The sequence below is a fragment of the Cicer arietinum genome, chromosome 7 (assembly GCF_000331145.2).
Source record: "Cicer arietinum cultivar CDC Frontier isolate Library 1 chromosome 7, Cicar.CDCFrontier_v2.0, whole genome shotgun sequence".
Lineage (NCBI taxonomy): Eukaryota > Viridiplantae > Streptophyta > Magnoliopsida > Fabales > Fabaceae > Cicer > Cicer arietinum.
The window spans coordinates 33,841,103-33,856,596 of NC_021166.2; the positions used below are offsets into that span (position 1 = coordinate 33,841,103).

General features: G+C 32.1%; 2 protein-coding genes across 2 annotated transcripts; both read right to left on the bottom strand.

Annotated features, from left to right (window-relative positions):
* Window positions 1-10,176: 10,176 nt before the first annotated feature.
* LOC140918756 (uncharacterized) lies at window positions 10,177-10,611 on the bottom strand. The gene has a single exon (XM_073363552.1). It carries the CDS (start codon window positions 10,609-10,611, stop codon window positions 10,177-10,179), a length of 435 nt encoding a protein of 144 aa, XP_073219653.1.
* A 34-nt stretch (window positions 10,612-10,645) lies between these two features.
* LOC105851423 (uncharacterized) lies at window positions 10,646-11,068 on the bottom strand. The gene has a single exon (XM_012712277.1). The coding sequence runs from the start codon at window positions 11,066-11,068 to the stop codon at window positions 10,646-10,648; it is 423 nt and encodes a 140-aa protein (XP_012567731.1).
* Between the last annotated feature and the right edge of the window lie 4,426 nt (window positions 11,069-15,494).

Here is a 15,494-nt window from a genome sequence, read left to right on the forward strand (position 1 = left end):
CCAAAGTATTTACACTTCAAAAGGTGGTACATAGACCCCATCATAAATAACATGTCAAATAGACAATATTAGTATAAGTACAGTTTTCCGAATTAACATACTGCAACCCAAAAAGAAGGACGTCTAGTCCCTATACATCAACCTGATATGATCATCCTACCAAAACCTATACACCCTGAGTGATCTCCACGCGCCCCGTGAGATCCTCCTACATAGCTCCAGTCAAGCATTCCCATCCGTAGGGTACGAACCGGCAGGATCATCCTGGCTCTCATCTGAGGGCAAAGCCCAGATTTCCACAATAGTTGTAAAGGGTCACCAACCAAAATTAACAGATAACACATAACATTTAAGTTTTAAATGCACAAAATAACCTTTCAACTAAGCATGCACCTTAAAAGGATTTCTCATATACTAAAAGTTCATGTAATGCTTGCCAATTAAAAATGAAATCAAAATGAAGTTCTCAAACCATCAAGTAATACATAACTGACCAAAGCATTGATAAATCAATGGAGCAATCGATTATCTAACTCAAAATAAGGATTTCTACTGAGTCAATCGATTGCCAAATCGATTTGGTCAGTTCTGCTAAGTTCCTGCATGGCCAAATCGATTTCCAAATTGATTTTGTCAGTTTTGCTGAGTTCCTGACTTAAGGCCAATCGATTTCCAAATCGATTTCTTAAATGGTTTTGAAAAACAGATTACAAAATCGATTGGCAAATCGATTTTGCCAAATTAGCAAAGTCCCTGCAACTCATCAAATTGATTGGGAAATCGATTTCCCTGCTTATCCTTCCAAAAATACATAAACTAATCCAATCCCATTCATACACAATCCCACGTCTTCAAATTGGGTTTCGAAAATTGGGTTTCGAAATAGTTTTACAATCCCACCTGATCACCACGACAAATTGGGTTTCGAAATAGTTTTACAATCCATCACACTTACACACAATAATTAATACATAACACTTAGCAATTTCAACACAGTTACCACGACAACTCAAATTCAAAACACTCAATCATAAACTTGAATCAAACACGACTCGCGTGCCAAGCACCCTAATGCAATGCGTATATGCCAAAATGCATGGACTCGGAATTCCAAACCAAAACCCTCCTCGAAGGGCCGTAAATCATAATTGTACCGCCTATCGCAGGCCAAAGTACCAATTACCGAGGTGCCACCTATCATGGGTCAGCACGATTTACTAAAAAGCGTAAATCATAAACGTACCACCTATCACGGGTTAGTACTGTTTACCGAGGTGCTACCTATCACGGGTCAGCACGATTTACTAAAAGAAAAAACGTAAATCGTAAATGTACCGCCTTTCACAGGCCAAAGTACTATTTACCGAGGTGCCACCTATCACGGGTCAGCACAATTTACCAAAACGAAATGCATGAGCATACACAGACCCCATCCACAACAATCGTTAAGCAAATGCAGATATTAAAAGATTCCCCATTTTTAATACCCATTTAACTTAAACGACTTTCAAAACAACATTAAATAAATAAGTCATTAAGAGATTCCCCGTTCTTAATACCGATTTAACTTAATGATTTTCAAAACAAAACGTTAAGCAAACAGTCATATTAAGAGATTCCCCATTCTTAATACTCATTTACCGAAACGACTTTCAAACAACATTAATTAAATAAGTCATTAAGAGATTCCCCATTCTTAATACTCATTTACCGAAACGACTTTCAAACAACATTAATTAAATAAGTCATTAAGAGATTCCCCGTTCTTAATACCGATTTAACTTAATGATTTTCAAAACAAAACGTTAAGCAAACAGACATATCAAGAGATTCCCCATTCTTAATATACTTTTGACTTAAACGATTTTCTCGCAAAACATGCAGTAAACGAGTCACTAAGAGATTCCCCATTCTTAATACTCATTTACCGAAACGACTTTCAAACAACATTAATTAAATAAGTCATTAAGAGATTCCCCATTCTTAATACTCATTTACCGAAACGACTTTCAAACAACATTAATTAAATAAGTCATTAAGAGATTCCCCATTCTTAATACTCATTTACCGAAACGATTTTCAAAAACGATAGTTAAGTAACCGAGACATTAAGAGATTCCCCATTCTCAACGCCCAGTTAACTTAAACATTTTCCTCAAATACACATTAAGTAAACCGAGGTATTAAAAGATTCCCCATTTTTAATACCCATTTAACTTAAACGACTTTCAAACAACATTAATTAAATAAGTCATTAAGAGATTCCCCGTTCTTAATACCGATTTAACTTAATGATTTTCAAAACAAAACGTTAAGCAAACAGTCATATTAAGAGATTCCCCATTCTTAATACTCATTTACCGAAACGACTTTCAAACAACATTAATTAAATAAGTCATTAAGAGATTCCCCGTTCTCAATACCGATTTAACTTAATGATTTTCAAAACAAAACGTTAAGCAAACAGTCATATTAAGAGATTCCCCATTCTTAATACTCATTTACCGAAACGACTTTCAAACAACATTAATTAAATAAGTCATTAAGAGATTCCCCGTTCTTAATACCGATTTAACTTAATGATTTTCAAAACAAAACGTTAAGCAAACAGTCATATTAAGAGATTCCCCATTCTTAATACTCATTTACCGAAACGACTTTCAAACAACATTAATTAAATAAGTCATTAAGAGATTCCCCGTTCTCAATACCGATTTAACTTAATGATTTTCAAAACAAAACGTTAAGCAAACAGTCATATTAAGAGATTCCCCATTCTTAATACTCATTTACCGAAACGACTTTCAAACAACATTAATTAAATAAGTCATTAAGAGATTCCCCGTTCTCAATACCGATTATAGAGAGGAAAGGACTATCCATTAGATGGAGTCACCCCTAAGGGAAATGCCACCCTTAGGAGGAAAGGGTTATCAATGAGATGAAGTCGTCTCTTGGTTCTCAATAATTTATATTTTTACTTGTTTGATTTCCTATGATTTTTGTGTTGTTGCTAATTGCGATTTCACTTTTCTATAAATTGGATTTTAAATATTTTTACCTGAATGACTAAATTACAAGTTTAATCATTTTATCGTATGTATACTTTACTTGAGAGTTATCTATATTTTTGGTAGTATTGTTTAATATAATTGGCATAAGATTGTAAAATAATTTTACATGTCTTTTTGTGTGTTTCTCTTCTAGTTGACGGTGGTTGTTGTCTCTTCACTAAGTCTTTGTGACTTATCCTTTCATGTTGTTTATTTTTTTCAGATTCACAGACAGCTGAGTAGCAAGCTGTTAGTAGACTCAAGTCTCGATCGTATTTTTGTGGTAGGCGTCTTTGATCGATGACTATTTTTTTGTAAAGTTTGTTATGTCGTGATGTAATTTGCAGCTATTTTGAGTATAAAAATTCTTTTTGGGAGATGTATTGAATACTAGATTATGGTCTTTGGATTATGATTGAATTGAAAGTGTAAACAAATGTTTTATAAATTTGGAAATATTGAAGTTATAGAGGATACTCTGTCGAAATTTTGAGAAAAATTATATATTTTTCGAAATGATTATTTAGAACTATTTATTGCTAAATTGTTAAGTTAGTTGATAGGTTTGTCAGACTAGGAGTATAGCTTATGCGCCGGTAATGACGTATAGTTTTTGGGTCGTGATAAATTAATTAATTCATCAATATATTTTCGGAAAATAAATTACTAAGTTACCTTTTGTGGGCTGCCTCCCATAAAGCGCTTCTTTTATATTAATTGTTTGACGCACCAACACTAAAATTAAGGTGGATAATGAGACATGAAAAACATTTCAGCCTTAAACTTCCTTCTTTTTGATAGAAATCTTATGTAATTTGCGTATAGAAGAAAATGTTCCTATGCCCCAACAATTAGGCATATAGGATATATCTCCCATAGTTGAGAAGAATAAAAATCCTCATATAAATGATTATTCTCTTTAGTCGCCAAATATTGAATCTCAAATGTCGCATAAAGATCTAAGTGTCCTACCCTTGACTTTTCTTTTGTGCCGCTATTTTTGTTTTTCAAATTTTCTCCATCTAACACAAATGCATTGTGTTTAGTTTCATCTCAACAAGCTTGTTTTCAAAATTGACTACTTTCCCCTCTAGATTCTCACAATGAATTTCAAATTTATCAAACGAAGTTTGATTGATCCTCAACAATTCATTTAAAATGTTTTTGAGTTGAGAGTTGTAATCAATTTTGTGAACTTCATGCTCTTCTTGTTCAATATTTCAAATGAAATTAGACTCCTCGCATTGGTCACTTTGGTGATCCTCCCCATAAAAATAACAAGATGAATAAAATTCACAATTACCATTTTTTGTCCTAGTTCACAAAAAATGGCATCACTGAGGCAATTGTTGTATCACATTTGTTCTAAAATAAATCTTTCTATTCAATGACTTTATCTTAAGGGATATTGTCCTTAATTGATACAAAAGTTTACTTTCAATACCAACCATTGTTACATAACTCAGAGAAACTTGTTAGTAGAGAAGTATAATTCATAAAATATAAAGAATGCAATAATACAACTTGACAATTCCTAGCAGCAGTTCCAAAAACTTGACAATTCCTAGCAGCGGTCCCTTGACAATTCCTTGTATATTGATAATACAACTTGACAATTCATAATACAACTTGACAATTCCTTGTAAATAAATTAATCAACAATCCCTAGCAGGGGTTTCAAAAACTTGACAATTCTTTGCCAAATGTACTTCATAAAAGCGTCTCTATATGGATTGGTATTAATTTAGTAACACAACAACGTCGTAAACACTTAGATAACAAAAGGTTTATAAGTTTGTTGATAATTACGAACAAACGTGAAAATAATTTGAGAAAATTCAATATGAGAAAAATGACTAGGGAATTTGAATCACCTTCTTTTTACCATGCAGTTATTGATTCACTATTTTAACAATTTAACTTATTTGATAATGTAAAATTAACAAATTAGACTAAAATCAATTCTTTGGCTCAAAATAATTTCTTTATAACAACGAACCTTAATTCCTTAGGTGATCAAACTTGTTACTCAAAACACGTACGATCGTTAATTTCTTAGACACATATTAATATTTTTTTAGTCCTATAACAATATTGAAACATGAAAATATATTTTGGTGCTGGTTATTATAGTCTATTTCTCAATAACGAAATAATTTCTAGGTTCAATCTTTTGGTGATCAAGCAGAAAAAAATATTAAGAACAAGAATATATAAATAATCAAACATGTTAATTGCATAAATAGGCATAAGAAAACAAAATTATATAGATTCAAGATGGTTCATTTATTTCCTAATCAATGAGTAAATTATCTACTCATAACATTTCATAAACAATACAGAGAAAAAAGAAAATTACACATAGAGATTGCACAAAGACTATATGGTGTAGTTGTATCCTCCTTTGCATCCAAAAAATTAAAACCGTAATAAAATAATGCTTTTTGGCTTAAATAGAATCTGGAAACGTATGCTTGCACATTGCACCATACAATATCGTAATGTGCTACCTCTTTTTAAACTCGCTACGCAAGAAGCTTGTGCAATGCATTGTGAGACAACTGTGTTATGCTTAGAGGTAGGGAGTTGTGCTCGCTGATCTGTTGTCACACACGAGTCAAATACAAGTAATAAAACTGATTAAGAAATAACTCGAGTCGTTTCGCAAGGACTTCTGATATGATAATATTAGCCAAATTGAGAGTCAGAATTAGAAAGGGGGTTTATAAATTTTTTTTCGAACAAATTAAGAAAACGATTAATGCATTGATTCGAGTTTCAGACCTATCACATATTCTATCAACGAGTTTAATTTATAAACCATGACTCTATTCCTATTTGACTATATAATTGATCAAACAAGTGTAATCAACCTTATGTGAATTCAATTTCTTTGACTAGATTAAGCATCACAATCATCAATGTACTACCGTTAACGATCAAGCGTCACAAAACTATAATTCAATTAATATAGAAACCGAATTATGTCAAACTAATTTAATCAATCCTATTGAAATTTGAATTAAGCAATTATAACAAAAATATAATCGATTAAAGAGAAATAGAATCATAAAGTGAAATTAAAATTATAACCTGAATCTCAAGGTGTTGATGAAACTCTGAAACAATGGATTAGTTTGAGAGAAAATTAGCCTTCCATGAAAATAAATTAAAAAGTGTTTATATGTTTCTCAATCCGAAATCCGAAAACAACTTGCCTAAAATAGAAGAAAACTCCGAATATATTGTACTCGTTTTTTTGGGCTTGTAAAAAAAGTATCCCACTACTTAATAATTATTACAAGAAAAACTGATCAGGAAATCTGCAATTTGAACCCCATGAAGTTGGACATTGAGCTTTTATTCCAACACAAAAGTTATAGCTCTGATTTTTAGCTTTCCAAAGATTGCTTGCATGCGTCAATCCGATATCTAGAGCTCAAGTTATGGCCTACAGAGTGAGCATGGATCAATATGAAAATAATAAAATTAAAATTCAATTTCGACGCAAAGTTTAGAAACAAGCTAAAAAATTAATGTAAACTATAAAGAACTTTTAAAATGTCAAAGTAAAAACCTAAAAATATGTGCCTCAAATGCTTTGATCACTCAGAAATTAATTGTTGCGCATTGCACCCTTACTTTTTCTTGATGTGCTCCAGACTTCAATGAAAGATAATTTTGCACTCTAAGATTCACCTTGTGTCAGCAGTAATTCTCTATAACTTCTCAGGTATTCGTTCCATAATATAATTGACCTTTAACATCAAAACTAGAATAATATACTTCGACAATTTCTCTATTTAGAAAGGGTTAGTGGCAAAATAACCAAAATGATCCAATAAGATTCAAATTCGTTTTCTTTATTAAATAGACTATAAAAATAAATGAAACTTGAAATAAAATTGATAACAAAATGCTTAAAAACAAGAACTGAAGGAGACTCATCAGGCAACCACACACAATTCTACCTTTAAGAACAATATATATCCTTGTATGGCATTTATTATAATTAAAATAAATTTAATTATTTAACTTAAGAAAATTTGCACAATGGTATTCACGATAAGTAAGATTACAATAATACACATTAAGAATAATTATGCTTAATAGAATATGATAAAATAGTATCATGCATAAAATTATATTTAACACGACGGTCATATTCAAATAAGAATAGGGCACGCTTAAAAGAATTTTAAATTAGCATGTCATATATGGATTTAGAATTGGTATATAAAAATTTAAAATAATTATATATTGAAATTGAATAGAATTCTCAAAATAATAAAACTTTATATATTGTAGAGTTCATAATTTTAAAATATTCTGAAAAAGAGTCATTCTATATATACATAATTACACCATTTATAATATCAAAAGGAATAGTAAATATCATAATCAAATTTCTTCTTATAAGCAATTATATAATAATTAATCATTACAGGATAAATAGTTAAATTTCGATTAACCTCTTAGAGTGTAACAATCATTCTTGAACTTAGAATTACAAAACTTTAAAGACTTTAGGATCTAAAGTCTAAACGAGATCTTTTACACTGTCATCTCGAACAATTCATATGTTAAGAAAACCGTAATATCAAAATATGAAATTTTAGCTAATATTAACACAATAAAGGATGACAAAATTTAAATCACCTTAAAAATTGCTAAAAAAAATTATAATATTTTACAAATGAGAATTACACCGAGAAAACAAATAATTTACTATACAATATTTGATGTCAAAATTAACAAAATTGAGACTAAAATAATTTAATTATAACACTAGAAATAAAATAATTAATTTTATTATTATAAAAGAAAAATTACAAACGATATTTTTAAGCTCAAATCTTGAAAATATATTATTTTTAAAATAGTGTACGGTTCTCAAATTAAATACAATCAAATATTTAAAAAATTTATAAAATAATTATAAATTCCAGAAATCAACAATATATTTTAAAATTAAATAAATATTATTTTACTAATCATATGGTAATATTCTAGATAAAATATTTTTTATTTTATTCCAAAATAAATGATATTAAATTGATTTTTTATAGAAAAAAAATCAATTTCTAAATATGACACCTAAGTAGAGATAATGAGCTATAACAAAGTGTGACAAACAATATTAGGAAAATCCATAAAAAGTTCTCATAATTTTGAGAATATCATATTTTAAAATAAAATATTTAGAAATGTAAAAAAATTCAGAAAAAATATCAGTATCTTTAAAATATTAAATATAGAGTTTTTGACAAAAATAAGATAAAATTGGACTTATGAATGGGCCCACGCATTCTCATGTGTTCTCATTAATTTTTCACTATTGCTACCAGCACCCTCTAAATTACTACCCACACCCCTCAAATGTAAAAAAAATCAAAATGCCCAAATTACCTTTCCCTTTATTTCAATCTTCTTCCACTTCATTAACATATAACTCATCTTCTTCCTCTTCATTTTATATTCATCATCTTCATTGTTCATCTTCTTCATCTTTTTCATTTTGTTCAATCATTATCAACCATCTTCATTAATCATCATCAACCATCTTCATTAATCATCATCAACCATCTTCATTAATCATCATCACCAAAGTTCATCAAATTACTCATTGTTGTGAATCAAGTAAGTAATAATCAACCTTTGTTTTTGTTGTGTTTGTTTGTGTTTTGTTGTCTCTGTTAATGAATGCAATGCCAGAAAATTGAAGAAAAAAAGTTTCCATTTTTGAGGATGAAGAAAACCTTCGCAGCCTTAAACCCAGAAACTTACGCGAACTCAGTTCACGTACGAAAACTCATTTTCAAAAACCAGTAACATACGTGAATCAGTTTTCAAAACCCAGTAACGTACGTGAACTGAGTTCACGTACTGTTTACGTGATCTGAGTTCACATAATATGTAATAATATGACATACGTGAACTGAGTTCACGTAAAATATAAAGATTGAAAACGAGTTTACGTAAGTGTTTGACATTGAGTTCACGTAGGATTATTGTTTACATTTTTTTTTTTTGCAGATATGGTGCGCACTATGTTTACTGATAGAGAGGGTCATGTTATATTTAACGAAGGCACTTCTAATGCGAAGAGTCGTCGTGTTAGGCCAACTGCTTCTGCAAGGGCACAACAACAATGAGTACAGCAGCAACAAGAAGAATCCCAACCCGAAGCCCAACATGGAGCTCAACCAGCTGATGTAGATGAACCTGCATAGGATGGTGGATATCCTGGTGGTCCGATTGATAGTTCTGTCGTTAGAACATTCGACGATCATGTGGCGACTCGACTCTATGATGGCGTGGTAATTTTCTCAATCAAATTAAGTTAAATTATATATTTTTAACTTATATTTTTTCACTTAATTAATTTCAAGATCGAAGAGAATTAAGGGTGTTTAGCAATGGGAAAAAAATTAAAAGAAGATGTTATTGAGCATGAAGAGGTTGAGCACTGGTTAAAAGATCGGGATTGTACTCTTTACTAAAATGCAGTTACGAAATGATCGACAAAGGGATCATTTTTGCATTCGTAGAGAAGTGGCATTGTGACACCAATAGTTTTCATCTCCCTATTGGAGAAATGAAAATTACATTGGACGATGTGTCCTCTCTGTTGCATATCCCCATCACCGGTGCATTCTTCAGTGTTAATGTATTTACCAATGTTGAATGTGATCATTGTAAATAAATTTCCACTGGTGTGCTTCTTTTGTGCAATATTTTCTCCACAAATTACTTGGTGGTGGTATAGGATAATTTGACTTTAAATAAACCTGTTAAAATAATAAATTTAAAATTTATTAAATATGACATTAAAGGTTAAAATGACCGTTCTAAGTGGAAAAATTAAATACCTGCACAAAATGACAGTTATTAACAAATGCAATAACTATCATACGGTGATCTGAAATAGGTGTTGGTGGTTGACTTCTAAGTGGAAAAAATGTTTGTGATTAGTTAAGTGATAATGCGACGAAAACCAAGTTAAATTTCGAAGCAATCACATATCTCATTTCTGGAAGTGTCATCCAATTATCCAAAGTTGCAACATGTTCGACATACACATTGTGTATAAGTTGTTTAACACAAATTTGTCCACCATATATTATCTCGTAATAGACATAAATTCCTGAAGTTCTACCACGCACTCTTGACGAATGAATGCCCAAGAGTTCTCATTCATTCCAAATAAAGCTGCAACTGCACGATATCCACAATTACCATCCTCGCCCATGTCAATAATGTCATCTATGAATTTGTAAATTTCAACCGACAACCAAGCCTTGAAGATAAGAACTCTCGGTTGTTGAACCTTGCTGACTGATGGTCGAGGTGTGAGCTTTTTGACTGATGATCGAGGTTGTTGTACTTTATTAGATGTTAAAGTACTACATGCATTTGTGCCACTGCATCGAACACTTGCATCCACATACTCCCACCAAGATGGATGACGCTTGGTTGATTTATCTCTTTTTGATACCTTACTTTTGCCTTTTTTAGGTGCACCCTTTGTTTTAACCTTGTCAACAGGTGGACACATCGACGTAGTTGATGGATACGCGATCTCGCGTAATTTACATAATTTCTTGAAGTTCTACCACACACTCTTGATGAATGAATGCCCCAGAGTTCTCACTCATTCCAAGTAAAGCTGCAACTGCACGATATCCACAATTACCATCCTCGCCCATGTTAATAATGTCATCTATGAATTTGTAAATTTCAACTGGCAACCAATCCTTGAAGATAAGAACTCTCAGTTGTTGAACCTTGGTGACTGATGGTCGAGGTGTGAGCTTTTTGACTGATGATCGAGGTTGTTGTACTTTATTAGATGTTAAAGTACTACATACATTTGTGCCCCTGCATCGAACACGTGCATCCACATACTCCCACCAAGATAGATGACGCTTGGTTGATTTATCTCTTTTTGATACCTTACTTTTGCCTTTTTTAGATGCACCCTTTGTTTTAACCTTGTCAACAGGTGGGCACATCGACGTAGTTGATGGATACGTGATCTCGTGTAATTTACCTTTAAGTGCAATTTTTCCAGGGGCGCGTGGAGATCACTGCAGCTACGTTAGGAGGATCTCACGGGGCGCGTGGAGATCACTCATGGTGTTTAGTTGTTTTGTAAAATGATCAGACTAGGTTGTCACAGAGGGAACGGATGTCTTTCTTTTGGGGTTGCGTTTATTTTTAAACTGGAAGACTGTACTACTTTTGTTATGTATATATTTTGAATTCATGGATTAAGAATTTTTCCGCTGCTCGTAAATTCTGTTGACTTATTTGTCGTTGTATTACGACTTAAATATTTATCCAAACGTGTGTTACCTTATTTATTTTCAATATACCACATCTTAGATTTATTCAAACCTTATTGTATCATTTGTACAAGTAAGATAGTGGTGTGCTATCTTAGAAAGAATTGTTAGAAGTTTTGTAGCAAGAATCCCAGGGTGGGAATTGTACATTTTCTGACAAGTAGTTGATTAATCTCTTGTGGTGTGCAAGAGGACTGGACGTACCCTTGGTTATAAGGGGAACCAGGATAAATCTTATCGTGTTCATTTACTTACTGCACTTGTTATTAAGCCTTGTTCTTAAACTCAGAAAATCTGATTACCATATCACTAAAAACAAGAAAATTTACTAACACCTAATTCACCCCCCCTCTTAGGCGTACTTTCATACTTACAATTGGCATCAGAGTAGGTTAAGGTAACTTATTCCTCGATCAATTACTCATGGCTTCCGCACAACCTGTCTTTAGAGATGGTGGTAGCAGTACCAAGCCACCATGTTTTGTTGGAGAGCACTACGATTTTTGGAAAATCCGTATGCAAGCATATCTCGAAGCACAAGGAGATGACATATGGGATGCCGTTGAAAATGGTCCTCATATTCCAAAAACTGTCATCAATAACAAAGAAGAAATAAAAATAAAAAATTCTTGGACGGATGAGGATAAGAGAAAAGTGCTTTTCGATAAAAAGGCTAAGAACATATTACAATCTGCACTAGGAATGGATGAGTTTTTCCGCATATCTCACTGTAAAACAGCAAAAGAAATATGGGATACGTTGGAAGTAACTCACGAAGGCACCATTGAAGTAAAAAGATCCAAACTCAACACACTATCACAAGAATATGAGTTATTTCGCATGCAGCCCGGAGAATCTATTTTAGATTTACAGAAAAGGTTCTCCCATTTAACCAATCATTTGACAGCACTTGGAAAAATCTTCACAAATGATGAACTAAATCTAAAAGTACTAAGGTCATTGACAAGGGCATGGCAACCAAAAGTTACAGCAATATCAGAAAAGAAAAGCCTATCCAAGATGTCTCTTTCTGCACTATTTGGAAAACTTCAAGAGCATGAAATCGAACTCGGAAGGCTAGAACAAAATGAAAGTCAAGAAAAGAAGAACAAAAATATTGCGTTAAAGACTGAATCAAGAGAACAAAGCAAAGAGAATGATTCAGATGAAGATGAAAATATTATCCTTCTTGTTAAGAAATTTGGTAAATTTCTTAAAAACGACAGAACATTCAAAAAGAAAAGCTTCAAGAAGAAAGATAATTCTACATCAAATCAAAATTTCACTTGCTTCGAATGTGGAAAACAAGGACATATTAAAGCAGACTGCCCAAATATTGCTAAGAAGAATTTCAACAGAAAGAAAGACTTCAAGAAAGCATACATAGCTTGGGAAGACAATGAAGTAAGTTCATCTTCAGAAACAGAAAGTGAAGAATGCGCCAATGTTGCATTAATGGCCTCGCATCAATCAGATGATGAAGAGGTTAGTAATATAGACTCTCCTCTTTATAATAAGACTAATACTGAATTAATTATAGAATACAATGATGCTCAAAACGCAATAAAAGAATTACTCATTGAATGTAAAAATCTATGTAAACTAGTATCAACACAAAAGAAACAAATCTCAAGTTTACAAGAAAAAGTTGATATTATGGAGAAAAATTCTGAAAAACTAAAACAGAATTCTGCATGCAATAAATGTGAATCCCTCTCTTTCGAAATTGTTCAATTAAATAGAGTAATTGAACGATACGAAAAGGGACAATTAGGATTGGAAAATGTTCTAAACATGCAAAGATACTCAAATGATAAAAGTGGTCTTGGATACTCAAAATTTGATAAACCAAATTTGAACAAAACTATTTTTGTTAAAGCAGGTAGTCAATCTAATCAAGATAAGATTATAGTTATGAAAAAGGATGATCTTTATAATAAGAAAATTATTCAAAATAAATCTCATACATATGTTACTAATTGTAGATTTAATCCTACTTGTTCTTATTGTGGTCTTCATGGTCATACACCTAATACATGTCATATTAGAAATATTAGTGTTCCAAAAGGTCATTTCATATGGGTAAAGAAAGGTACTAACCATCAAGGACCCAAAGCACATTGGGTACCTAATAAAGTTTGATTTCAATTTTGTAGGTAAGCAAACAAAAGACTTCAAACATGTGGTACTTGGATAGTGGCTGCTCTAAACACATGACGGGTGATATAACAAAATTTTCAGCTTTAACACTTGAGTCAAAGGGACATGTAGTATATGGAGACAACAACAAAGGAAAAATTTTAGGCATTGGAAAAGTTGGTACAGCACCATCTCCCTCAATTGAAGATGTCTTATATGTTGAAGGTCTAAAACATAATCTCATAAGCATCAGCCAGCTTTGTGACAAAGGATACAAGATAGTTTTTAATAAAGATGAGTGCGTCATCCAAAATGAAGCTACAAATGAAACTCAGTTTGTTGGTAAGCGTTTCAAAAACATTTTCATACTTAATTTTGAAGATTTATCCTTGAAAATGAAATGTCTTTTGGTAAGCGACAATAATGATGCTTGGCTATGGCATAAGAGATTTGCTCATATTCACATGGATCATTTAAACAAATTGGTCAAGCATGATCTTGTTGTAGGCTTACCAAAAATAAAATTTATAAAGGATAAATTATGTGACGCTTGTCAAAAAGGCAAACAAACAAAAAGTTCTTTCAAACCTAAAAATGTCATTTCAACTTCTAGACCACTACAATTGATACATATGGATTTGTTTGGTCCATCAAGAACCAAAAGTCTTGGTGGAAACTCATATGGACTAGTTATTGTTGATGATTACTCAAGGTTCACTTGGACCTTATTTTTGGCAAATAAAAATGAAGCTTTTAAGGCATTTAAAAACTATGCCAAGCTAGTCCAAAATGAACAATCTGCCAAAATTGTATCAATTAGAAGTGATCATGGAAGGGAATTTCAAAATACTTCATTTGAAGAATTTTGTGAAGAAAATGGTATTTTTCACAATTTTTCTGCACCAAGAACACCACAACAAAATGGGGTCGTTGAGAGAAAGAATAGATCCTTAATAGAGCTTGCTAGAACTATGCTAAGCGACTCAAATCTACCAAAATACTTTTGGGCAGATGCTGTAAACACAGCATGCTATGTTTCCAACCGGGTAATTATTAGGCCAATTCTTAAGAAAACTCCATATGAACTTTACAAAGGTAGAAAACCCAATATCTCTCACTTTCACATTTTTGGATGTAAGTGTTTTGTGTTAAATAATGGTAAAGATAACCTTGGAAAATTTGATGAAAAAGCTGATGAAAGTATATTTCCCAGTTACTCTTTATCTAGTAAAGCATTTAGAATTTTTAATAAAAGAACCTTATTATTTGAAGAATCAATGCATGTAACCTTTGATGAAACTAACCCCATAAAAGAAGAAAATATTATTTCTTGTGATGATGATGATGTTTTTGAAAGTAATGATCCAAGCAAAGAACTTCAACAAGAAAGTGGAGTCAATATTGAAAGGCAAAGTGATGATCTTCCTAAAGAATGGAGAACCCATAGATATCACCCTATTGACAACATCATAGGTGATATAAATAAAGGAGTCACAACAAGGTTAAAATTGCAAGATGCTTGCTTAAACATGGCGTTTGTTTCTCAAATCGAACCCTCCAAAATTGGTGAAGCACTTAAAGATGATCAATGGATACTTGCCATGCAAGAAGAACTCAATCAATTCGAAAGAAGCCAAGTTTGGGAACTTGTTCCTAATCCTGGAAATAAACACATCATTGGTACAAAATGGGTGTTCAAAAATAAACTAGATGAGAATGGCATAGTTGTTCGCAACAAAGCTAGATTGGTTGCTCAAGGATACAATCAAGAGGAAGGGATAGACTTTGACGAAACATTTGCTCCGGTAGCAAGGTTAGAGGCAATACGTCTACTGTTAGCATATGCTTGCTCCATGAATTTTGAGCTATATCAAATGGACGTGAAGAGTGTATTTCTCAATGGGTACATAAATGAAGAAGTTTATGTCAAGCAGCCCCCTGGATTTGAAGATTC